Genomic DNA, 26852 nt, shown 5'->3' with positions numbered 1-26852 from the left:
CCACCAGCTGACAGCCCTGTGAGGGCGCATGCACCCCAGAGAGGCCGCCCTCCCCACGGGGGAGCCAACAGCAGGCCCAGGGGCCTGGAAACCAACGTGTCTTCAGTGACTCTTGAAACACAGAAAAATTTAACAGCCACTCGACGGAAAAACCCAAGTTTCTTTGTATCTGAATAAGTAGTCCTTTCCCCCAAAGTCCCCTACCAATAAATACATTCTTCGCTTTGCTACAAACACGGAGGCCAAGGCCCTTCAGCAGGAACGCTGCAGGGGCCACAGACCCCGCGGGCACCCTGCCTGGCCCAGCCGTGCCGCAAGCACCCAGGCACGGTGCAGGCAAGCGCAGACGCCTTTCAGGCTCGAGAGCATACTCGGGGTGCCACAGACAAACTGGAGAGATTAAGAATCAGGGTAATTTAACTGCACATGGAATATTAGCTGAACACAATGAAATCGTGGATAACTTGTTTAAGTTAGAAAAAAGTACAATTTTTCAAATTTTATTGTGAAATTTTCAAACATACCAGCAGTAAGGGGAACTGGGAAACAAGCAGCACCCAGGCTTCCGGGCGCCTGGCGGCCCGAGTCCGTCTCTCGTCTGGCACGCTATGTCCCCACCCACCTTCCCTCCCTTTAAGTTTCGTCTGTGAATGTTTCTATTAAATCCATTCTTCACATGCTCTTCTGCGTGGTTCCCCTCCCCCACACCAAAAGCCTGCGCCCCCAGCACCCCTGCCCGACTTGGTGGCGGAGCTGTCCAACGGCAACAGCATCTACAACCACAGACTTGGGGCTCACCCAGCCAGTGACCAGGGAGCCAGCTGGACCCAGCCACCTGCCTGATGCCAGTTACGCAGCATCACGGAACAGCTGCTCCTCTCCAGAGCAGGCAACGAGAGCACGTGTTTATTCTTCTCTCGTTTCTGGTGTTCACCAAGTCCGGGGCAAGAAGAGCAGCACGCACCCACGCAGGGATTCTGCCCCTGGCGCCAGCCTAGCCCTGGCTGCGCACCGAGAAACCTTCCCAACAGCTCTTCCCCGAAAGCCTGTGTACTTGCGAGTGTTTGTGCCCACACGCACGGGGATCGCCCCCAAGCGGTGGCCTGGGGATCTGCTCTCCTGTAAAACCCCGACAGCAAGGCACTGGCCAGAGACGCGCTCAAGCAGTGCTGCTGCGGGGTCTTCCTGCCGCGCTCCCTCCTCCCACCCTCACCCGGCCAGCTCGACGGCCCCTGGAGGAGGCCTCGCACCCCGCCACGCCGCCTCCCAGAACTGACTCCGTCGCCTCCCCGCACAAAGGCTGCAAGGCCTCCCCAGGCACCAGAGGGGAGCCGATACTCGACAGAGCTGGTGTGCGGCCCATCTCCTGCCCTCGGCCAGCCTTTGCTGGCCCCTAATGGCCTACTGCCCGCTGGCCAAGCTCACCTTTCTTCAGAGCACTCCCGGCTTCCGGAAACCTCATGGTCTAGAACAGGTGCCCAGGAGGGTGGCTATGCCAGCAGTCCCTGGGGCAGCTCCCACCCCAGAGGACCTGAGTCCCGCACGCTGCCCAGGCACCCGAGAGAAGAGAGCCGCTGCAGGCAGCCTGCTGCACCTGGAGCGGAGCCTGCACTCACCTCGGAGCTCACCATGAGCTCGGGCACGCTGTGCACCATCGACACAGTGGCCGTGGACAGGGGCCCGCGTGGTGTGCCGTTCTTGCTCAGCATCCTGTGGGCGCACAGAAGAGGCCGCTCAGACGCAAACTCAGGTTCACCGGTTAGGTATCAGCATGCTTGGAGGAATGGGACTCTAATTTCTAACTTAATTAATGAGCTCAGAGTTTTATTCCACTGGCAATTACTGAAATGTCCTCCACGGTCTGAAAAAGACAGGAGAACGGGAACACACCGTCCCCTGGGCAGTACACCTGACACAGCCTTCAGAAGGTTCTGAGTGGACCGTCCAGGAAGCACAACCACCTGCGCTCAGCCCCTGGGGCCAGCAGCTCACCCGGACACACAGTGAGAAGACAGTGCATGCAACAGGTCTTCTGTCAAGACAGGCAAAGGGCGTTACACAACTGCAGGCATTTACCCAGCCAGCACCGGAAACCCAGCCTCAGAACTCCAGGGCTTCATCATGTTGAGTGAAACAAGGACAAACGCACACCTGCACTACTATGAACTAAATGTATTGTGTAACATATCGTATGGTTCCATTTATACAGAATGTAAGTGAAAACCAACTTAGAAAGATGAGATTCGATTAGTGGTTATGTAGGACGAAGGAAAGGCAGGCTAAAGGGTGTGGAGTGTTCTTTTTGGAGTAATGAAGCAGTTCTAAAATTTGTGGTGATATATGCACGACATTGTGACTGTACTAGAGGCCACTGATCATACACTTTGGAAGGATCATACGGTGTGTGACTGCATCTCAATGAAACTACCTAATAAACGAAAGAATAAACAAAAACTCCAGGGCTTTTCCACCCCACCTTTGGAACCCCACCTGAGAATTCCAAACAAGAGTGCTTTTAGAAATTAAAGGAATGAGATAAAAAGGACTACCTCCCAGAGGCTGGTCTGCCTGCAAGAGGGCACGGAGGGGGAATGCCTGCCCCTCTAACTGCACCGCAAGGCCTCTGTGACTACTTTTGTTGTCCTTGGACCCTTCATCTCTTCTAGTACTTGAACCCACTTATCCCCAACCTGACAAACACACAGTCCCCCTCCCTTGTACTTACTGGGTCAAGTCTTGACCGCACTCAGCACACAGGCCCTTCATAACCACTGGGTGGCTACATCCTTCCAGCCTCACCAAGACAGCGCTACAAAACCGAAGAAGGGAAGACATCTGTTAGTACATCTTAATACAGAGCCAGAATCTCCTGCTTCATCACTCTGTGCTTAAAGAAACATCGAGGGGGAACACAGCTGAGATTTCAGCACCACGGCCACCGCTAGCCTGGCTTAACTGGGGCTGAACTGTCCCGGGATGTCCTTCCTGCCCGCAAAGTTGAGGGACTAGGCCACTTCAACAATGGGTCCGCCCGCAGGTGCCTCTCGTGGAAAAAACACAACTGCCCTGCAGTACACACAAGCAGCTGAGAGAATTCAGGAAGTCTGAGCAGAAGAAACTAGGGGAACAGAGAAACAGCCTCAAAGCCCACATTTATACATAGTCTTGTTACATACACTTCTAAAAAGGAATGTAAAAACTGAAACTTTGTTAAATACTAGAAGTAGAATATTTTTTAAAGTATTGCCCCCCCCCAAAAAAAAATCAATGAGGCAGCAGAATCAGGACTATCACAGCAACTAAGGGTAGGGCTATTCCAACAGAGAGACCTGGCAGCAGTAAATGTCTCCCCACCAAATTGGGAGCAGGTGTAGCTCAGTGGTTTGAGTGTCTGCTTCCCATGTCCCCAGTTCAATCCCTGGTACCTCCTAAAACAAAATGAAACACCTAACTGCACACTTAAAGTTAGCATGCACTTTAATGTAGTCAAATTGTGCCTCAATAAAGTTGATTAATATATAAACAAGAGTAAAGCCTACAAAACATTGATAAAAGAAAAGAAAGAAGACCTAAATAAATGGAATGACATACCATATTCATGGATTGGGAGACTAAATATTATTAAAATGTCAGTTCTACCCAAAGCAATTTACAGATTCAACACAATCCCAAATCAAAACCCTAATACCTTTCTTTTGCAGAAAGGGAAAAGCCAATCATTGGATTCATATGAAAGGGTAAGGGGTCCAAAATACCTAAAACCACCTTGAGAAAGAACAAAGTTGGGGGATCACACCTCCTGATTTTAAGATGTATTACAAAGTGATAGTCATCAGAACAGCCAGCTCCTGGCACAAAGACAGGCCACAGAACATAAATGAGTGAGAAACCATCCTGCACAGTTGCAGCCAACTGATTTGTTTTTAAATACGACCTGCCTTTACTTTTTTACTAATAATTTTTCTTGGTTAGAGAACTTAGAGGTTGTTTACAGAAATATCATGCATAAAATATATAAAATATAGAGTTCCCATATACCACTCTAACATTAACATCTTGCATTGGTGAAGTACTTTTGTTACAATTCATGAAAAAACATTTTCATAATTGCATTATTAACTATAGTCCATCATTTATAATATGGCCCATTGTATTGTACAGTACTGTTTTTTCTTTTACATTTTATTCTAGTTAACATATAAATGACCTAAAATTTCCCCTTTCAGCCAAAGATATAATTCATTGCTGATTACGTTCACAATGTTGTGCTATCACAACCACCATCCATTACCAGAACTTTACGATCAGCCCCAAGAAAAAGTCTATACAACCTAAGCATTAACTCTCCATTCCGTACCCCCAACCCAGTCTCTGGTAACCTATATTCTAGTTTCTGACTCCATGAGTTTGCTCATTATAATTATTTTATATCAGAGAGATCATGCCATATTTGTCCTTTAATGTTCTGCTTATTTCATGCAGCATGATGTCTTCAAAGGCCATTCATATTGTCACATGTATCAGAACTTTATTCCTTTTTATAGCTAAATAATATTCCATTGGAAATAATTACCACATTTTATTTATCCATTCATCAGTTGATGGACACTTGGGTTGCTTGCATCTTTTTTTGGCAATTGTGAATAATGCCACTATGAATATGGATATGCAAATATCTATCCGAGTCCCTACTTTCAATTATTTTGGGGAAGATTTCCAGGTCATACTCTAGTTCTATATTTAGCTTTCTAAGGAACTGCCAAACTGTCTTCCACAGTGGCTGCACCATTTTACATTCCTACCAGCAATGAATGAGTCTTCCTAGTTCTCCAACACTTGTAATTTTCTGTTTTATTAGCTGTAGCCACTAATGAACATGAACTGATTCTTATTATGATTTGGATTTGCATTTCCCTAATAGCTTATGATGTTGCGCATCTTTTCATGTGCTTTGAACCATTTGTATCTTCACTTTGGAGAAATATCTAATCAAGTCTTTTGTCCATTTTTTAATTGGGTTGTTTGTCTGTTTATTGTTGAGTTATAGGATTTCTTTATATATGCTGGATATTAAACTCTTATTGGATATGTTGTTTCCAAACATTTTCTCCCAGGACAGGTTGTCTTTCCACTTTCACGACAAAGTCCTGTGACACACACAAGCTTTTAATATTGACAAGGTCCCATTTAAATATTTGTTTTCTTTTGCTATTTATTCTTTGTGTATAAAATCTAAGAAACCATGGCCTAACACAAGATCCCAAAGATGCTTCCCTACATTTTCTTCTATGAGTTTTATAGTCCTGATTCTTATATTTAGGAATTTGATCCATTTTAATTTTTTTATGTGATGTGAGATAGGATCCTCCTTCATTCTTTTACATATGGATATCCATTTTTCTCAGCACCATTTGATGAAGAGACTATTTTTTCCCAATTGAATGGACTCAACAGCTTTGTCAAAAATCAACTGGCCATAAATTTGAGGGTCTATTTCTGAACTCTCAATTTGATTCCAGAAGTCTATATGTCTATCCTCATGCCAATACCATGCTGTTTGACCACTATAGCTCTGTAATAAGTTTTAAAGTCAGGAAATGTGGGCCTTCCAACTTTGTTCTTCTTTTTCAAGATGGTTTAGGCTATTTTAGGTCCCTTGCCATTCCAACGATTGGCTTTTCCATTCATGGAAAATAGGCTGTTGGAATTTTTACTGGGATTGCCTTAAATGTGTAAATCATTTTGGGTAAAAGTGCCATCTTAACAATATTCAGTCTTCCAATCCATGAGCATGAAATGTCCTTCCATTTATTTAGATCTTCTTTGATTTCCCTTAGCAATATTTTACAGTTTTCCATGTATATGTTCTTTATATCCTTAGTTAAATTTATTCACAGATATTAGATTCTTTTAGTTGCTACTATAAATAGTTTTTTTCCTTGCTTCCCTCCTGGGGTTGCTCAATACTAGTATATAGAAATATGGCTGGTTTTGCAAGTTGTTCTTGTACCCCACCACTTTGCGAAACTTGTTTATTAGCTCTAGTTGCTTTGTTGTAGATTTTGCAGAATTTTCCATATATAGGCTCATATCATCTGCAAATAGTTAAGAGTTTTACTGCTTCCCTTTCCATTTAGATGCCTTTTATATCTTTTTCTTGCCTTACTGCTCTGGGTAGAATTTACAGTACAATGTTGAGTAACAGTGATAAAGAGTGGGCATTCTTGACTTGTTCCAGATCTTAGAGGGAAAACCTTCAGTCTTTCACCACTGAGTATGACATGAGCAGTGGATTTTTCATATATGCCCTTTATCGAAAATGTTGAGGAAGTTTTCTTCTATTCCTGTTTTTCTTAGTGTTTTTATCAAGAAAGGTTGCTGGATTTTGTCAAATGCCTTTTCTGTGCCCTTGAGATGATCATGTGGTTTTTGTACCTTAATTTTGTTAATGTTGTGCAATACATTAATTGATTTTATGTTGAATCATCCTTGCATACCTGGGATAAAACCCACTTGATTGTGGTATATAATTTAATGCACTGGATTCGATTTGCTAGTATTTTGTTGAAGGTTTATGCATCTATAGGTAAAAGAGAAATTGGTCTGTAATATTATTTTCACATACCAAATACTTCTGTATCTGGTATTAGAGTGATGCTGGCCTCATAGAACGAGTTAGGCCGTGCTCCCTCCTCTTCATTTTTTGGGGAGAGTTTGCGCAGGAATGGTATTAATTCATTTTGGATTATGTTTTAATTTGCCAAAGTACCAGAAATGGGCTGGCTTTTATAAAGGGCATTTACTTAGGGTAAAAACTTATAAAGTTCCAAGGCTGTGAAAAGTCCAGCTCCAGGCACCGAAAGAGGTGCTTTCTTACCAAAGGCAGCCACCAAGTGTTGAAACAAGAGGGTGAGCGAGCTCTGCCTTTCCCTCGGGTTACTCTCTCGGGCTCCATTGCTCTGCTTTCTTCCAGAGTCCGCCTGCAAGCTGGCACAGGGCTTGTCTCTTAAGGTTTCTCTATTTGTAGCTCAGCTGTGGGCAAAACTGGGATCTTTTCTCTCACATGGCAGAATCAAACACAGAAGTTTTCTTCTATTCCCGTATTTGTGTGAGTCCATTTATACCAGAATCAGCAAGAGGGTGGGACCCAACCTGAGTCAAAAGCCTTAAGGCAATCTTACCAAAAGCCCTAAAGCAATCTTATCATGTAATCTAATCAAAGGCCCCTCAACTGAATTTAATGCAACCAAAGGGTATCCTGCCCAGAGGAGCAGATTCGGTTACAAACATAGTATTTCTATTTCTGGGATTCATAAAATAATTTCTAACTGCCACAGAATGTTTGGTAGAATTCACCTTTGAAGTCATCTGGTCCAGGCTTTTCTTTGTTAGGAGTTGTTTGATTACTGATTTAATCTCTTCACTTGTAACTGGTCTGCTGAGATCTTGATTTCTTCTAGAGACAGTGTAGGCTATTTGTGTGTTTGTAGGAATCTGTCCATTTCATCCAGTTTGTCTAAGTTCTTGGCACACAGTTGTTCAAATATCCTCTTATGATCCTTTTTATTTCTGTGGGGTCAGTAGTAACGGCCCCCTCTTATTTCTGATTTTATTTATTTGTATCTTCATCTCTTTCTGTTATTCTAGCTAAAGGTTTGTCAATTTTATCTCCTAAGAGAACTAACTTTTGGTTTTGTTAATGGTCTCTATTGACCTTCCCCCATTTCATTTATTTCTGTTCTAATCTTTGCTATTTCTTTCCTTCTGCTTGCTTTGCATTTAATCTGCTGTTCTTTTTCTAGTTATTCCAGATTGTAGTTACGTCTTTGATTTTTTTTTAGGAGGTACCGGGGATTGAACCACCTTGTACATGGGAAGCAGGTGCTCAACCACTGAGCTACATCCACTCTTCAATGGGAGGTTTTGTTTTGTTTTTCAGAAGGTACCAGGGATCAAACCTGGGGCTTTGTATATGGGAAGCAGGCATTTGACCACTTGAACTACATCTGCTCCTTCTCTTTTTTAATATACGCATTTACGGCTATGAATTTCACAAGTTTTGATATGCTGTGTACTTGTTTTCATTCATCTCAAGATATTTACTGATATCCACCATAGTTTCTTCCTTGACCCGCTGAGTGTATTATTTACCTTCCTTATATGTGTGGAATTTCTCATTCTCTGCCTGTTATTATTTCCAGTTTCACTCCATTGTAGTCAGAGAATACAGTTTGTATGATTTCAATCTTTTTGACTTTTCTGAAACTTACATTATAACCCAATATGTGGTCTATCCTAGACAATGAGCCATGTACATCTGAGAAGAATGTATGTCCTGCTGTTCGGGGGTACAATGTTCTACATATGTCATTTAGGTCTAGTTCATTTATCTTATAATTCAAGTTCTCTTCCCTTACTGATCTTTTCTCTAGATGTTCTATGTATTGATGAAAGTGGTGTATGGAACTCCTCAACTATTATTGTAGAGGTGTCTACTTCTCCCTTGAGTTTTGGCCAGAGTTTGTATCATGTATTTTGGGGCAGGTGTTTAGGAGCATAAGTATTTATGACTGTTATTTATTCTTGGTGGATTGTTTTAATCATTATAGTGTCCTTGTCTCTTGTAGCAGTTATATTACTGTAAAGGCAGTACTTACTTCTGTCATTTTGTCCTTAGGTTTTTATATGCCACATCTTTTTTGTCTCTTTTCCTTTATAGCAGCCTCATTTTTGGTATAGTTGATTTCTTGTGATGTATCTGTCCGATCCCCCTCTCATTTCTGTTTCTGTATATTTTTAAAATATTTTCTTTGTGGTTACCCTGGAGTTTGAATTACACAAACTACATCTATAAGCCGCTCATTTGAAAAAATACCAACTTAGCTTCAGCAGCATACGTGGTCTTTGCTCCTATATCCTTCCATTTCCTCCACTGGGTTTTGTTTTTGTCCCATATTATCTCAATTATATTTTGCATGTCTGTTATCAGGAAATATGACTTTTTCCTGTTCAAATGTACTCTGAGTCTTATAGGAATTAAAAAGTAGAAATACATATTGAGGATACTATTACTGGGTTTTGTATTTACCCTTTTAGTTACTGTTTCTGAAGGTCTTCACTTTTTCACTCCTCCAAGCCTCTCTCTCCTGTCTTTTCCAGTCAACATTAAGTGTTCTCTTTAGTAATTCTTTTGCTGATGAACTCTCTCAGGTTGTTTACCTGTGAATATTTTAAACTCTTCCTCAATTTTGAGGAGCAGGTGTGCTGGATAAAGAATTTGGGGCTGATACTTTTTCTCTTTCAGTACGTTAAGTATATCATCCTATCACTGCCTTCTTGCCTCCCTGGTTTCTGACAAAAAAGCAGTGCTTAGTCTCACTGAGGATCCCGTATATGTGAACTGTTTTTCTCTTGTTACTTTCACAATTCTCTCTTTATTTTTGGCATCTGACATTTTGATTGTACATGTCTCAAAGTAGGTCTATTCTGTTTGGAATCTATTGTGGTTCTTGGACATGTATATTTGTCTTACTTGAGGCTTGGGAAAATTTCGGCCATTATTTCCTCAAATATTCTTTCTGCCCCTTTTTACTCCTCTTCTTCTGTGACACCATGATACATATGCTTGCACACTTGCCCGAGACACTGCTCAGTCTTCTCTATTCTTTTCTCTATCTGGTCTTCTGACTGTATTGCCCTAGTTCACTAGTTCTTTCTTTTTTCTATTCAAATCCGTTGTTGCATTCAACTAGTGTATTTTCATTCTCCACTATTGTGCCTATCATCCCCATTTCTTATTCTTTTTGAACTTTTGAATGATTATTACACTCACATATAGTCTCCTTAATATCATTTAGCTCTATAGCCACCATTAGTTTATTTCTATCCAAATTTTCCTTTATTTCCTTGAATTGACTTAGGAGATTTGTTTGAAGTTCTTTGATTAGTTGTTCTAAACTCTGTGTCTCCTCTTAAGTTTTAATTTGTCCCTAGGCTGAGCCACAGAGTCCTGTTTCTCAGTAGAGCTTGTGATTTTTGCTGATGTCTGGGCATCTGATTATTCTGCTGTGTTAACACTGAAGTCCAGTTTCTCCTTCTTGCCTAAGGATTTACTGTTGATTGGATTTGTGTTAAGGCTTTTCTTTGATGCTTGCCCAGCATTTACATATTCAGATATTCTCAGTTCTTCTGCCTGTGATTCTCACCCTGGATATGCACTACGATTTTGGAGACTGCCCTTTTTGAGTGCAGGAAAAAACTTTCTTTACTCTGTCCTTCTCTGGGAATCCTGATCTGTTGTTTGTTTTTGTGCAGAAGTTCCTACCCAGCTGCTACGATTTCCTCTAATTGCAGTTTTGCTGCAGTCTTCTTTTTCCCCTGCGGGCACTTGTGTATGTGGAACACCTTGGCCACTTGTGTTCCACTCTGGGTCTCTGCGGACTTGGGTCCCTGTGCCTGGAGAAGCGCAGGGTTCTAACTCGCTGCTGTGAGTGGCTCTCTGTCTGCACCCGTGCGGAGGGCCCAGCTGGGCTGCCTGCCTGACTCCCGAGCTGCATGGGACCTGGATGACGGGGAGGGTCCAAGCTGGCAGGTCTGGGTCGCAAAGCTCCTACCTGATTTTGGTGTTTTTCTTTTTCCTTGATTCTGAATATATGGAGTTCTTCTCCAGTCTCTATCATACTCCAGAGATCCAAGCAAATGGGATTTGTCTTTTTATTCGTTGTTCTTGAGAGGAGACTTTTCCAGGGGATGGCCACATCGCCATGCTGATGTCATTCTGTGACCAAGTGGCTTTTCACAAGGGTGCTATCCTACTCAGCAGGGAAAGAACAGTCTCTTCCTGAAACAGTGCTGAGAAAACTGGATATCCACGTGCCAAAGATTGGAGGCAGACCCCTACTTCACACCATATAAAAATTAACTCAAACTGGATCAAAGACCTAAATGTAAGAACCAAAACTATAAAACTCCAAGAAGAAAACAGAGAAACACCTTTAGGACCTTGCATTAGGTAATGGTTTCTTAGACTTTATATCAAAAGCACAAGCAACAAAAATAAAAATAAATGGAACTTCCTCAAAATTAAAACTTTCCATAAATGACTTTATCATGAAAGTAAAAAGACAATCTACAGAATTGGAGAAAACATTTGGAAATCACATATTCAATAAGGATTTTATATCCAGAATTTATAACGAGATCCTACAACTCAACAATAAAAGACAAAGAAACAACCCAACTTAAATTTGGGTAAAAGACTTGATTAGGCATTTCTTCAAAGAAGATATTCAAATGGCTGATAAACACATGAAACGATACTTAATATCATTAGCCATTAGGGAAATACAAATCAAAAGAACAATGAAACCACAAAATTTTTTTCAAATAAAAACTGAGAAAAAAATTTAAAAGGAAAAAGCAAAAAAATAAAAAGAACAATTAGATACCACTTCACACCCACTAGAATATCAACTATTAAACAAACATAAGGTGTTGGAGAGAATGTGGAGAAATAGAAACACTTGTTCATTGTTGGTAAGAATGTAAAATGGTGCAGCCACTGTGTAAGATAGTTTGGCACTTCCAAAGAAAGTAAAGTATAGAATCCACATGACCTGGCAATCCCATGTCTGAGTACATACACAAAAGAATCAAAAGCTCCAACAGATATTTGCATACCCATGTTCATAATGGCATTGTTCACAATTGTCAAAAGATGGAAGCAACCCAAGTGTCCATCAACTAATGAATGGATAAACAAAGTGTGGTACATACTTAAAATGGAATATTAATCAGCCATAAAAAAGAATGAAGTTGATACATGCAACAACATAGAAGACTGAAGACATATTGACCCAAAGAAACCGGAAACAAAGGGACAAATATTATATGATGGCATTTATGTGAAGTAATTAGAATATGCAAATTCACAGAAAAAGAAAGTAGAATATAGGTTACACAGGGCGGGGGTAGGGAGTGAGGAGTTAATGCTTAATTGCTCCACACTTTCTGTTAGGGGTGAAGGGGAAAGTTTTGGTAAAAGATGGCTAGGATACCAGCTTCTAAGCTTTTCCTAATGGGCTAGTCTACTAGCTAAATGTATCAGTAGTCTGGTCTTTCTCAAAAATCCTACGGAACAATCCATTCCCCAAAGACAATGGTCAGAATGAAGGTGAAGAGCTTTCAGCCAGGAAATTGTAATCCCGATACAATAGTTCCTCCTTGATGAAAGATATATTTGACTACTTAAATTACCCCCCAAAATCTGAAGAGTCTATTTAATGTTGTATAGTACTAGAAAAACCCAGTATAGCTTAAGTATTAAAATATTGTACTGAACCTTCATAGTTGAGGGTTAAGAATTATACAGATGTCTTTTTTATAAAAAATTGCAAGAGGTTAATGTCTGAAATTGCGAAACTGGCTGGAGTAACCTATACCTGTTATTATGATGCTCATTCTAAACAGGTCTCATGCCTGTTTATAGTATGCAAAACTTGGTCTCTCCTTTGCGTATCACTCCACCCTCATCTGATGTCCATGTGGAACACCTTGTGAAGGACCTCTACTCTCCACTTTCCTGTCTCAGAATCACATCTACCTCACGACTGACTCTACCCTGCACCTCCTGCCCTTGATCTCTGATGACTGTAACCTTGTAACCACCGTGGTTTGGTACACACCCCACCATGTTCAACCTCGTAACGTTTGTAATTTTTGCTGATTTCTAGGTGTCTGAATATGTTGGTCAATTTATTCTGATGGCCATTTTTTCTCTCTTGCCTATGTTTCCCCCTCCCCATCCCCCCACAAACATCAGAGTTAAAGAGAAGATTTTGAAAGAAGCAAAATAAAATCATCACAAACAAAGGAACCTTGATGAATTAAGTGCCAACCTCTCCATCAGCAACCATGCAGGCGAGAAAACGGTATGATGTATTTAAGGTACTGAAAGAGAAAACTGCCAGCCAAGAATTCTGTATCTGTCGAAACTGTCCTTCAAAAATGAGGGTGAAAATAAATAAACAAACAAATAAATAAAAACCCCTAAAAATTAGGGTAAGGGTGAGTTCAGACAAACAAAAACTGATAGAAATGTTACCAAAAGACCAGAATTACAAGAGATATTAAAGGAGTGCTGCAGTCTGAAAGGAAAAAACAAGGGCAAGAGACTTGGAGAAGAGTGCAGAAATGAAGACAATCGAGAAGAGTAAATTCAAGGTAAAAAGAAAGACCTAATAGTACAATATGACAACAGAAAGCCAAAGGACAAAATGGATGCAGTAAATATGCCTTTACAGTAATAACATTGAATGTTAAGGGCTTGAACTCCCCAACCAAAAGATACAAATTGATAGACTAGATAATATATATATATACGAGCCATCTATACATTGTCTACAAGAGAGTCACCTTAGATGTAAGGACATACTACCAAGTGAAAAGTGAAAAGCTGGAAACATATTCCATGCAAATAGTAACCAAAAAAGAGCTGCAGTAGTGATACTAACACTGGACAAAATAGACTTTAAATGCAAAACTGTTATAAGAGATGAAGAAGGTCTAATTATACTAAATATTAATGTACCTAACCTGAGTGCCCCAAGACACATGAGGCACACACAGGCAAAGCTGCAGGAAGAAAAAATGTCTCTACAATAATAGTTGAAGACTGCTATACAACACTCTCAGTATTGGATTGAACATTTAGACAGAGGATAAAGAAACACAGTGCTTGAATAAAAGGATAAATGAACTAGACCAAACAGATATCTATGAAGTACTGTACTCCAAAGTACTGTGCTGTACAGCAGGATATACATTCTTTTCAAGCATTCATGGATCCTTCTCCAAGACAGACCATATGCTGGGCCACAAGACAGGTCTCAATGAATTTAAAAAGACAAATTATTCAAAAACACTTTCTCTGATCATAATGGAATGAAACTGAAAACAAATAATGGACGGAAAAAGGGAAAATTCATAAACATGGAGATTAAACAACACACTCTTAATCAGTGGGTCAAAGAAGAAACTGTAAGAGAATTCAGCAAATACCTTGAGTGAAGTGAAAATGAGAACACAACATAACAAAACTTTTGGGACACCACAAAAGCAGTGCTGAGAAGGAAATGGCCCTAGATGCTCACATTAAAAAAGAAGAGCTAAAACTGAAGATCTAACTGCACACCTGGAGGAACTAGAAAAAGAACAGCAAACTAATCCCAAACCAAGCCAAAGGAAAGAAATAGTAAAGATCAGAGCAGAAATAAATGAAATTGACAACAAAAAAACATTAGAATCAACAAAACCAAAAGTTGGTTCTTTGAGAAGATGAACAAAATCAACAAACCCTTAGCTAGATGGACAAAGAAAACCAGAAGACACAAATAAAATCAGAAATGAAGGGGGGCATTACAACTGATCCTACAGAAATAAGAGACCATAAGAGGATACTATGAACAACTGTACACCAAAACACAAGACAATGTAGACATGGCAGACAAGTTCTTAGAAACACATGAACAAACTATACTGACCCTAGAAGAAATAGAAAACTTCAACAAACTAATCACAAGTGAGGAGAATTAAACAGTTACCAAAACCTCCCAAAGATGAAAAGCCCGGGGACTAGATGGCTTCACAGGTGAATTCTACCGATCACTCAAAGATCTAATACCAATCTTGCTCATATTCTTCCAAAAAAGTGAACAGGAAAGAACACTACCAAACTCATTCTACAAAGCCAAAATCCCTAATTCCAAAATCAGTTAAAGGTACTATGAAAAAAGAAAATTACAAATCAATATTTATAATGACTATAGATGCAAAAATCCTCAACAAAATGCTCGCAACCAGAATCCAAAAATTGGGTCAGAATAGTCAACATATGGAGCTGGGAGAAGAGGGCAGCCACATCGAAAAGCAAGAAAGAGGACCCCGATCTCACACCTCACTCAAAGTGGATCAAAGACCTAAATATAAAAGCAACAACCACAAAACTCCTAGAAGGAAATGTAGGAAAACATCTTCAAGAAGTTGTGGGGAAGTGGACTTGGCCCAATGGACATGGGAGGTCTGCGGTTCAAACCCAGGGTCTCCTTGACCCGTGTGGAGCTGGCCCATGTGCAGCACTGATGCGTGCAAGGAGTGCCCTGCCACGCAGGGTGTCCCCCGCGTAGGGGAGCCCCATGTGTAAAGAGTGCGCCCCGTAAGGAGAGCCACCCAGCGTGAAGAAAGTGTAGCCTGCCCAAGAATGGTGCCGCATACACAGAGAGCTGACACAGCAAGATGATGCAACAAAAAGAAGAAACGCAGATTCCCGGTGCCACTGATAAGGATAGAAGTGGTCACAGAAGAACACAGCGAATGGACACAGAAAGCAGACAGCTGGGGGGGGGGAGATAAATTTTTTAAAAATTTAAGAAGTTGTGGTAGGTGTTTGTTTCTCAAACCTTACACCCAAAGCATGAGCAACAAAAGAAAAAATAAATGGGACCTCCTCAAAATTAAACATTTTTGCACCTCAAAAGATTTTGCCAAAAGGGGGAAAGACAGCCAACTCAACAGGAGAAAATATTTGGCAATCACATATCCTATAAGGGTTTAATATCCATGATATATAAAGAGATCATATAACTCAACAATAAAAAGACAAATTACCCAATTAAAAAATGGACAAAAACTTGAAAAGACAATTGTCCAAAGAAGAAATACGAATGGCAAAAAAAGACATAAAAAAATGTTCAACATCACTAGCAATTAGGGAAATGCAAATCGAAACTACAATGAGATATCATTTCACACCTATTAGACTGGCCACTATTAAAATGTCAGAAAACAATAAATGTTGGAGAGGATGTGGAGAGATAAGAACATTTACTCAGGGAAGCGGCTGTGGCTCAACCGATTGGGCTCCCATCCACCATATGGGAGGCCTGGGTTCATGTCCCAGGGCCTCCTTGTGAAGGCAAGCTGGCCCGCGCCCATGGAGAGCTGGTGGCCCGTGCACTGTGAAGAAGTCGCACAGCAAGATGACGCAACAAAGGGAGACAAGCAGACACAGAAGAACATGCAGTGAATGGACACAGAGAGCAGACAGCAAGCAAGGAGCAGGGTGGGGGGGAGAAATAAAATAAATCTTAAAAAACAATTTATGTAAAAAAAAAAAAGAACACTTATTCACTGTTGGTGGGAATGTAGAATGGTATAGCCACTGTGGAGGGCTATCTGCCAGTTAAGGAAGTTGAATACAGATCTGCCATGTGACCCTGCAATTCCACTCCTGGGTATACACCCAGAACTGAGCAGTGACACGAATACAGACACCTGCACACTGATGTTCATAGTGGCATTATTCACAATTGCCAAAAGCTGGAAACAACCCAGGTGTCCATCAACCGATAAATGGATAAACAAACTGTGGTATATAAACACGATGGAATATTATGCAGGATAAGTAGAAATGAAGTCGTGAAGCATATGACAACATGGATGAACCTGGAGGACATGAGGTTGAGTGAAGTAAGCCAGACAGGAAAGGACAAATACTCTACGACTGTGCTACTATGAACTAAATATATTACATAAACTCATGGAATTAAGGAAATACAGGTCACAAAAAATAGAATGAGAATAGAGAACGGAAAACTGAGGGATAATCGTTACAGAATTGGTTAAAAAGTTGATTGTAAATTTTTGGAAATGAATGGAAATGGTGAGAGCACATCACGGTGTTTGTGGCTAGCAGAGCTGTTACATGGGCATGAGAGTGGTTGAAAGGGAACATCTAAGGGCATGTGTATTACTAGAAGTAAAGCTAAACAATGTAACATGGGACCGCATAGCATAGTGAAACCTCATGTGAAATACAAATATGGGCGAGATTGCAAATACAAGACTGTTTTTACAAAATATAAATACAAATAAACTAGAGAGGAGGAAACAATAGCAGCTATGTATGGTAGGGGAAGCACAGAGACATTGAGAGGTGTTCAGTTTTGTTTGGGTTTTGTTTTTTTAGTATTATTATTACTTGAATAATGAAACTGATATAAAAATTATTGATGTGATAAAAATGCATAACTGATTATACTGAATAACAATGACTGTACACTTCGGATGGATTTAATCTTTATAAATGTTATCAATGAAATTTGTTTTAAAACATCGATTAAAAAAAATTTTTATAGTTGTAAACGTAAGCTAGAGCACTCCAACTTCAATATGTGCTAGCAGTTCGTGCTCCAAGTCAGCTGACCACAAAACCAACACGAAAGAACACAAGGAAGCACAAGGGCCATGTTATTTCTGAAAACACTTCTCCAGCAACATCGCACACACTCAGTTTACACTTTGCCTCCCCTGTTAGACTGATCTCTTAGAGGACGAGGCTCCTTTCATTTTCGATTACTTACAGTGACCTGGCAAGGTGCTCACTCAAAAAAGTTTATTGGGGGGTAGAGCGGTATAGAAGTCATCACATGCAAAATAAAATGCCACAAAATTCTTACTTAGAATAGCTAAGTTATCAAACAAAGACACTACAACTTAGCAAAGTGCCTATCAACCTAAGGCCCAAGCAGCATCACAATTAGAAACCAATGATTTCTAAACAAACAAAAAAATGCCACTGCTGCCATACTAAGGGAAAAAAGATTAATCTTAACAGAGATGAAAACAATGTTTTAGACAACTGTCTGCTGAAAGTAAAATAAAATAAACCGCCCATCTGTCTGCCAGTCATCACCCCCGTACTGGGTTTTGTGGCCTGGGGAAAGAGCAGCGTGAGGTTCCCGGCAGAGCCTGCGGCACTAAGGCCTCCCAGCTGTACCCTGGACTAGTGCGCCAGAAAAGCACGCAGGTGGGTACAGGGACGTGACAGCCCCGAGCAGGGCTCAGGTCCACAAGCGGATCCCCAACTCCCTGGACAGCGTGTGACTGTCACAGAGTGAAGAAGACAGAAAGGTGTGCCCAAGCCAGAGAATCCCCAGCAGAACTGTCACGTGGCCTGAGAGGACAGGGAGAGCCTGTTCTAGGTGTTTTGAAAACATCGAGGCCAAATTAAAAGGAGGGGAAAGGACCTTTTTCCTCTCAAGTAAAAGATCAGCAAATGCTTCTGCACTACGATGGCAACGTTGAGCGGTTGCACGAGAGACTGTGTGGCCTCCCATGCCGAGATGACAATCTGCTGACCCCATCTAGACTCTCCACAGTGTGGTCCACGCCTTCATTTTGACTCAGAAGAAGAATCAAACACATGCTTTTGCTACTGAGCTACAGAATTGGAAACCTAAAATTTCCTAGTGGGTCTTATACTCAGAACTTTTCAAAATGGAAGGTTTACCAGTTACTCTATATGAAGTTTTTGATTCCACAGAAGGTTGAAAGGACATCTGCACCTTTGGAGAAGGAGAAAGAATGATTCCAGAATTTTAGCACTGATTTTTAGCGGACGTGTTATTGACCTTTAAAATAAGAACATCTTCCTAGAATCATGTTCAAATTCTAAACTTTCAAAGCTATTCTTTGAGAATTTTTTTCTTTCTTTCTTTCTTTCTTTACCCCCCCCCCCATTGTCTGTTCTCTGTGTCTGTTTGCTGCATCTTGTTTCTTTGTCCGCTTCTGTTGTCGTCAGCGGCACGGGAAGTGTGGGCGGCGCCATTCCTGGGCAGGCTGCACTTTCTTTCGCGCTGGGCGGCTCTCCTTATGGGTGCACTCCTTGCACGTGGGGCTCCCCTACGCGGGGGACACCCCTGCATGGCGCGGCACTCCTTGCGCGCGCATCAGCACCGCGCATGGGCCAGCTCCACACGGGTCAAGGAGGCCCGGGGTTTGAACCACGGACCTCCCATGTCGTAGACGGACGCCCTAACCACTGGGCCAAGTCCGTTTTCCCGAGAGAATTTTCTAAGTACTGTTTATAACTAGGAATTAGGTTTTAAAAGAAAAGAATCAACGTAAGTAAACCTTAATCCACTGATACTGCTGATTTGGGTAGTGAAAATCTAGAAACAACTATCTTCTCATTCAAGTGCTTTCATTCAAATACTCCTTAGACAGTTTTTAAATCTTTTGGCCTTTAGAATGAGAAAGAAGACTATGCCTTGATTTAACCCCATTTCATTCAATTTGGTATAAGTATGTTTAAGACATTGAGTCACTAGTCAATGATCTCTTGATAGATCTTATATAAACTGTAGTATTTTTGTGCCATTTAAATATGAGGAATATTCAGGGAGGATAAGTGAATGAAATGACTCACAATTTTTTAAAAACTTGCTCCCTTGGCATGGTTCCCTTTCTGGTATCATCAGGGTTGAAATGCTGAGAAAAGAGGCTAGAGTTGATCTAATTAAAATGGAAATTGCATTGAGATAATAAAACAAAGACCATTTAGATTAAAAATAACATCAACAACAAAATACCTGTAAAAGCCTTTTTAAAAATCAAAGGTAAATCTTTCCTTCCTGGAAAAAGAAGTCACGGTTTAAACGTCACAGGAGTTCTACTTTTTTTTTTGAGTGGTGGTAAGAATTTAATGTTGCTAATTAAGACACTGGTTCCAGCTAACTGGCCATTGACTATGTGTATATTATTGGGCACCTTAATCTTTGGACGGAAAAACTTTCTCACCTCTGGACTTGATGCACAGATTGTTACTCTCCAGATATTGCCTCTGATTGAAAACAAGGTCTAGACCTCCGCAAGTATTTTACTTCTAACATCTTTATTTTGTTTCTGATTCTCTTTTTATCTTTTACATCACCCTAATTTTCAAATTTAAGGTAAAGTTAAGTGTATGGATTTTTTGGTAAAGCCTTTTTGAGGCCAGCTGGATTATTCTACAGTACCAGACATTTTGTGATAAAAATGAATTATTTACTTTATTAAAACAATGAGTTTTAGCTTGAAAGTTATTGATGCTCTATCATTATCAAAACAGTAAGTCTTTTAAATTAATGAGACCCTTCGTTAATGTAATTCTACTGAAATTAAATTTTCTGGTTGGAATTGGAGTAGATGCTATTTTTAGTACAAGTTTTTACATCACATCTATTGATCTATCCTTTCTTTTCAGACCAAAGGAAAGATGATAGAAGAATACATTACATGCACTATAGAGATGTAAAGTTGTAATATATTCATTTAACTGTTGGAATTTTTAATTGTTACATATAACCTGAAATGTTACTTGTGCCTTTGCTTTAAACAAAGTTTTCCATTTTATAAGGGGAAAAAAAAAAAAGATTAGTAAAACTGCTGGCGGGGTCAGAGCTAAGAACACCTCTATCAGTGCACTCTCCCCTCCTGCATTTGATTTTACATGGCTAAAAAATACTTTAAAATGTGTTGGAATGCTGGGGGGAGGGGGAGTAGGTAGTGAGGGGATCAGGAAAAAATGGGACAGCACTGTCCGTTTTTAGTTCAAGATAAGGTCATCCCTAATCTTTGTAGATTTTAACTAACACAAAACGGGTACAAACCACTGAAAGGATTTTGGGGTTCCCAGCTTGCCCCTGCAGCCAGACCACCACCCCCTTAGTCACACACTGTGAATTCTAAAAGCAACCTCTCCACTGTACGGCTAATACTAGCATAAACAAAGAAACAGCATTTTAACCAAGAATGTCACATCAGTCACCAAGAAGTGTTAACTTTTCTGGTTTGTCCTTGAGAAAAGAAATTTCATAAAAATCACGAAATGTAACTTTTAAACAAGTTAATATTTTTCCACAAATATAAATGTACAAAACTCTACTTGGACTTTTTGTCCTCACTGAACTGTGTCTGCTTTCACTTTCTCATAGGAAGATTAGACGGCGTGGTGCATTAGAAAGAGCAAGACAAGGGGGGACGGGAGACCAGACTCTGTGCCACTCAAAGCTCTCTCCTAAATGACCGCCTCCAGGTGGGCCCCTGCCTTCCCTGCCTGTCCCCTCCTTTTACAGGCTAAGAGTTCAAGGGTGTCTTTCAAGCATTAAAATTTTGAGCACGAAGTGTACTTGAGGGGGAAAGGGGACTTGTGCACCCCGAGGTTGGTTTTCAAATGCCATTCTCCACTAAAAGGAAGCAGGACTCCTGGAGGAATGGCTGAGTCCCAGGCTGGGGCTCTAAAAGCAGTCTAAGGCAGACAGGCCGTTCAGAAGGGGCCTTCAGCCCAAATTTGGGTGAGTTTGGGTACCAATGTACGTAATAATAGTGACAGACTCTCGTCCACAGAATAAAGACTCATGCATCCACAGACAAATCAATTTACTTTCCTAATAGTAGAAAGCTGACAAATGGAGAAGGAAGATGCAACTGAGCGTATCAACACTGGGCAGCCATCATAAATACAGATTCAAACAGCAATCGTCAAATAAAGAGGGTAGGTGAAATTTGATGGGAATGTAAGGTATTTATGTAGTAACACAACATCTCTCCCAAGATACTTAAAATAGTTACCACGGGAAAACTGTTAACTGTGAGGACAGAAACCCAGCGGACACCGCACAATCAGCCAAGAACTCCCCAGAAAGGCAGAACAGACAGCACGAGAGCGTGTGCTCAGAAAAGGCCGGCATCACTGCTGGAGCGCCCGACCCAACACGCAGAGCCGGAGTCCAAACTGGGACACAGTCCACAAAGTAACCGAGCAGTGCACTTCTACAGCACTGAGGAAAATAAAGTCTGAAACTGTTCTAGACTAAAGGACACCAAAGAGATACGACAACCAAATGCCTCACGATCCAGCTGTTCTTTTGCTACAAAGGCCACGACCAGGAAGAGCAGGGAAAGCTGACTGCGGTCTGCAGAGCAGAAAACCACATTTGGATAACTGTATGGTACTCACAGAAGAGAACACCTTTGTTTTTAGGAATCTGAAGTGTTCAGAGGTGAAGCGATGCCACTGCTACAACTTACTCCCCAACTGTTCAGAGAAACAGGAACGTGTGTGCAGAGGGAGAGAAGGAAAAAGCAGACCTGGTAAAATGCTAACATGTGGGAAGTTGGTTGAAGCTTGTAAGAAATCTCTGTGCTGTTCTTGCAACTTTTCTCTAAGTCTGAAATTATGGCAGGGGAAAAAAAAGTAATAGGAGAAAGTGTCCTTGTTTTGTCTGGAGCTGCAGGGGTGAGGGTGGGGCTGCACGCTGAGGCACGCAGCCCCGACTGCAGCAGAGCGTGGGGCTGCCATCACGGCACCTGCTCGAAGCCGCTCGGAACCTGCGCGAGGCCACTCAGAGGAGGACCGCAGTGGCCAGGGCATCTGGTGGATGTAGAGGCAAAGTGCAAAGCATTTGCAGAAGAAGAAACGAAAGCACGAATTTCCAAGACTGCCAGAAATCTATAGTTAAGACTACATTAAGAATCCACAAAGAAACTCACTGCAGAATTCTTTAAATTGTACGCATTTCCATTGTGGCTTGGAGTGATCTGTTTTACACAACTCTTATATTTTCAAAAACACGTAGCTACACTAACAACACTTCCACCCTGCTGAGGCAGCAGACCAGGAGAGGAAGTGAGGGCTTGCAGGCTGGAATCACACCAGCACCCCAAACTAGACCCTGAGAGCCACGAAAATCTTCAAATTAAATCCCAACCATCTTAAGCATTCCTGTCTTAAAGAGTCCTAACTGGGAAGCAGACTTGGCCGAGTGGTTAGCGCATCCGCCTACCACATGGGAGGTCCGCGGTTCAAACCCCCGGCCTCCTTGACCCGTGTGGAGCTGGCCCATGTGCAGTGCTGATGCGTATAAGGAGTGCCCTGCCATGCAGGGGTGTCCCCTGCTTAGGGGAGCCCCACACGCAAGGAGTGTGCCCAGGAAGGAGAGCCACCCAGCGCAAAAGTGCAGCCTGCCCAGGAGTGGGGCTGCACGCATGGAGAGCTGACACAACAAGATGACGCAACAAAAAGGAACACAGATTCCTGGTGCCTCTGTAAGGATAGAAGTGGTCACAGAAGAACACATAGCGAATGGACATGGACAGCATTCTCCGTGTCTTCTTTGGGGCAGGGAGAGAAATAAATAAAAAATAAATCTTAAAAAAAAAAGTCCCGTTTAAGATAAAAAGGCAATACTGTGGTACACAGCTATCAGTTATAAGTTGCTGGAAATACACCCAGCACACCAAAAAAGCATTAAAATAAAACAATATTGCTTTTCACGAAGACAGCACCAAAAGCAAAGAAGGAAGCCCGAGGCCTCCCTCCACCCCAAAAACCAAAGCCAAAGCAAAGGCTTTCAAAGCCAAGAAGGCAGCACTGAACGGTGTCCACAGCCACACAAAAAAGACCCACAAGCCACCCACCTCCCGGCGCCCAAGATGCTGCGGCTCCAAAGGTGGAGCAGCCAGCCTGCCCACTAGCCAGTGTCAAGCTTGCCCTGATGGCCGAGCCAGCCGAGGAAGGGCGAGCACGAGCACGTGGCGTTCAGAGGACGTCCAGGCAACGAGCTCCAGCCCCAGGCGGCTGAGGAAGCCCAGGCCTCCGTGAGCAGGCTGGTGAGGACCGGGCACGCACGTAGCCGCTCCTGACCATGGCGCCCGGAAGTCGCCGGCAAGACTGGAATCGCCAAAACTGAGTCTGGCTGGCTAATTCTAAAAATAAGTTTTTATATAAAAAAAAGTAGTATCAAACCAGTATTAGTCACAATTTAAAACACTGCATAAGTACTACTGAAAGTCTTTTAAGAGGTATTTGAAAATATTACTACTGTGAATATTAAATAAGTTAAAGTTTAGCTCAAAATCTTAAAACCTTAAGAAAATTTGTAAATATAAACTGCTAAATACTTAAAATTCATTAAGTATCCCTTACAAACTTTACAAAATATATTTACCTTTTAAGATACTATATACAAATTGCTTTGTTCCATTTTCTCCAGATTCTCTCTCTAACCTAAATATAAAAAAGATTTTTCCTGCATTGTTTGTGGTTGTTGCTTTTAGCTTTACGATGAGCACTTGTGCACTGTTTTTCCTTTAAACATATCTAAAACTGAAGATATGCCCATTTCTTCAGATCAGGTATTCCAGGATTTCATATAATTCACTTTAAAACTAACTTGAAAGAAAACTTGAAAAGGGAGGTAAATCTGATAATGCATACTATTTCTTAAAACCTACACATTATTTTTAGCAGATGGGCTTCAAAATCCATTTATGTAGTTCAGAGGCCTTTATTTAAGATTAGCTCAGATACATCTAAAAATCAAAAGCATGACAACAAAGGTAAATAATATATGCTCATAGAACTATGGAAGTAAAAACGGAAAAAGAGAAAACATTACCAGGTTAATGGGTTCAATTAAACAGTGATCATTTCCCAAGTTTTAGACTTAAATGTCTTTTTTTTTAAGATTTATTTTATTTATCTCTTCCCATCCCCTTGTTGTTTGCACTTGCTGTGTCTGTTCGTTTTCTTTGTTTCTCTGATCGCTTAAGCCACCTTCATTCCCTGCTTTGTTGTCTCTCATTATGTTTTACCTCCCATGTCTCTTGTTGAGTCATCTTGTCACGTCATCTCGCCATGCCTGCTCATAACCCCAGCTTGCTGTCCTACTTGTCCTCTTTAGAAGGCACCAGGAACCTCTGTTCCCTGCTTTGCTGTGTCTCTCATTATGTGTTTCTTCTTGTGTCTCTTGTTGCATCACCTTGTTGTGTCACCTTGCCATACATGCTGGTCATGCCAGCTTGCTTTATCTTTAGAGGCATTGGGAACTGAACCATGGACCTCCCATGTGGTAGGCAGGAGCCCAATCACTTGAGCCACATCTGCTTCCCCTTAAATGCCTTTTTAACTGAGTAATTTTTTACCTCATACAGATGTCAATACAAAGCATTAAATGACTTACATAAAAGAATCTACTAATTTACCTTCTTGATATTAGGATAAATAAGTAATTTCCTTTCTTCCAAGGCAAGATTTCAGCAGGTGGTTATTTTAGTGCACAGGCCTGAACTGTTTAGAATTTTTAAAACCTCCCCCTACCTAATTTTAGAAGATCAAAATGTGGGTACTGAGGATTGTGGGAAGATGAGGACGGACCAACAGGCAGAGCTGAACGCTCGCACAAAAACAATGGAGAAAAAGCCAAAAGCTGTCCGCGAGACCTGCTCTGAGGGTCAGCAGACCAGGACAGTGCTGCACGACTCCCAGGAGGGCGAAGGACAGAGAGACAAAGCTGGAAAGACAACCGTGAGCTACCGAGCCCCCGTGGGGGCTGGGCAGGCTCCCCGCCCCCTCCCAAGATTCTAGGCTGGGGGACAGGCGTCTCCTCCCTGCCAGCTGTGTGCAGGGAGAGGCAGGGCGGGCGGCTCTTCTGCAGTGCCTTGGCCCAGCAGAGCCTGCTCTGGACCTCGGCTCTGGAGACTCAGCACAGCACACAGGGCAGCGGAGACAGAAGCGCTGCCAGGAAGGGGCGCTGACCAGCACCATCTGCTGGCCTGCTGGGAACTGCAGGACAAGAGCTGCTCGCCCTCTCTGGAGCCGACCCCCGGAGAACATCTGTGCCCCACCAGCGAGACCCTGGCCCGATTTTGAAAACTTAAGCTGGGCAATTTAAAGACTGAGAACGGCTGAACAACATGTCAAAGAAGAGGTGTAAAACAAACAAACAATAGGCAAGAGAGAAATCAGCCATCAGAGTAAATTCACCAACACATTCCGATGCCGAGACATCAGCAAAAAATTACAAGCCATACTAGGAATCAGGAAGAGGTGGCCCAGCCAAAACAACAAACCAATATCCTGAAGAGATACAGGAGTCAATACAATCAATCAGTGATAATCGCACCACTCTCCTAAATCACTTCAAAGAATTTAAAGAAAATATGACGGGAAAAATAAAGGATATTAGAGAGATCCTGGGAGAGCATAAAGAACAATTCGAAAGCCTGCAAAGAAAAGTAACAGGTCTTATGGGAATGAAAGACACAATGGATGAGATTAAAAATAGATGAGGGAAGCAGATGTGGCTCAAGCAGTTGCACCTGCCTACCACGCGGCAGGTCCTGGGTTTGGTTCCCAGTGCCTCCTAAAAAAGATGAGCGAGACAGCGAGCTGACGCAACAAGATGACACAATGAAGAGAAACAATAAGGAAACTATGAGAGATACAACACACAGGGAGCGGAGGTGGCTCAAGCGATTGGGCACCTCCCTCCCATATGGGAGGTTCCGGGTTGGTTCCCGGTGCCTCCTAGGAAGACAACGAGCACACAACGAACAGACACAGAGAGCAGGCAGAGCACATAGACAACGGGCGGAGGAGAAATAAATAAATCTAAAATAAACAAAAAACACATTAGAGGCACATAAGAGCAGATTTCAATTGCTTGAAGACAGGATTAGTGATTTCAAAGACAGAACATCTGAACTGGAAAAGACCAGAGAACAGAAAGAGAGGAGAACGGAAAAAATGGAACAGGTCTCAGGGAAACGAACAACAATGCAAAATGCACCAACACTCACGTTATTGGTGTCCCCGAAGGAGAACAGAATGGAAAAGGGGCAGAAAGAGGATCTGAGGAAATGATGACTGGAAGCTTCCCAACCCTCACGAAGGACGTAAATATCAATATCCAAGAAAGACAACGCATCCCAAACAGAGTAAATCCAAACAGATCTACCCTGAGACGTCTACTAATCAGAATGACAAACATCAGAGATAAAGAGAGGATTCTGAAAGCAGCAAGAGAACAGCAAAGCATCACATACAAGGGAAATGCGGTAAGATTAAGTGCGACCTCTCATCAGTAACCATGGAGGCGAGAAGAAAACGGTATGATGCATTTAAGGTACTGAAAGAGAAAACCTGTCAGCCAAGATTCTGTATCTAGCAAAGCTGTCCTTCAAAAATGACAGTG

General features: G+C 41.8%; 1 protein-coding gene across 2 annotated transcripts in view; it reads right to left on the bottom strand.

Annotated features, from left to right (window-relative positions):
- The window catches only part of CTDP1 (CTD phosphatase subunit 1), a 108723-nt gene that overhangs the window by 76166 nt on the left and 5705 nt on the right, over positions 1 to 26852 (bottom strand). For both annotated transcript variants that reach the window (XM_004462914.4, XM_004462912.4), the window contains exons 2-3: positions 2726 to 2809; positions 1617 to 1710 (exon numbers count right to left, since the gene is read on the bottom strand). In XM_004462914.4, the coding sequence (XP_004462971.3) occupies positions 1617 to 1710; positions 2726 to 2809 (178 nt within the window). The remainder of the gene's footprint in view (positions 1 to 1616; positions 1711 to 2725; positions 2810 to 26852) is intronic.

The sequence above is a fragment of the Dasypus novemcinctus genome, chromosome 16, assembly GCF_030445035.2.
Source record: "Dasypus novemcinctus isolate mDasNov1 chromosome 16, mDasNov1.1.hap2, whole genome shotgun sequence".
In the NCBI taxonomy this organism is placed as follows: domain Eukaryota; kingdom Metazoa; phylum Chordata; class Mammalia; order Cingulata; family Dasypodidae; genus Dasypus; species Dasypus novemcinctus.
The sequence above is the reverse complement of the archived record's forward strand: the minus strand, read 5'-3'. Positions and strand labels throughout refer to the sequence as shown.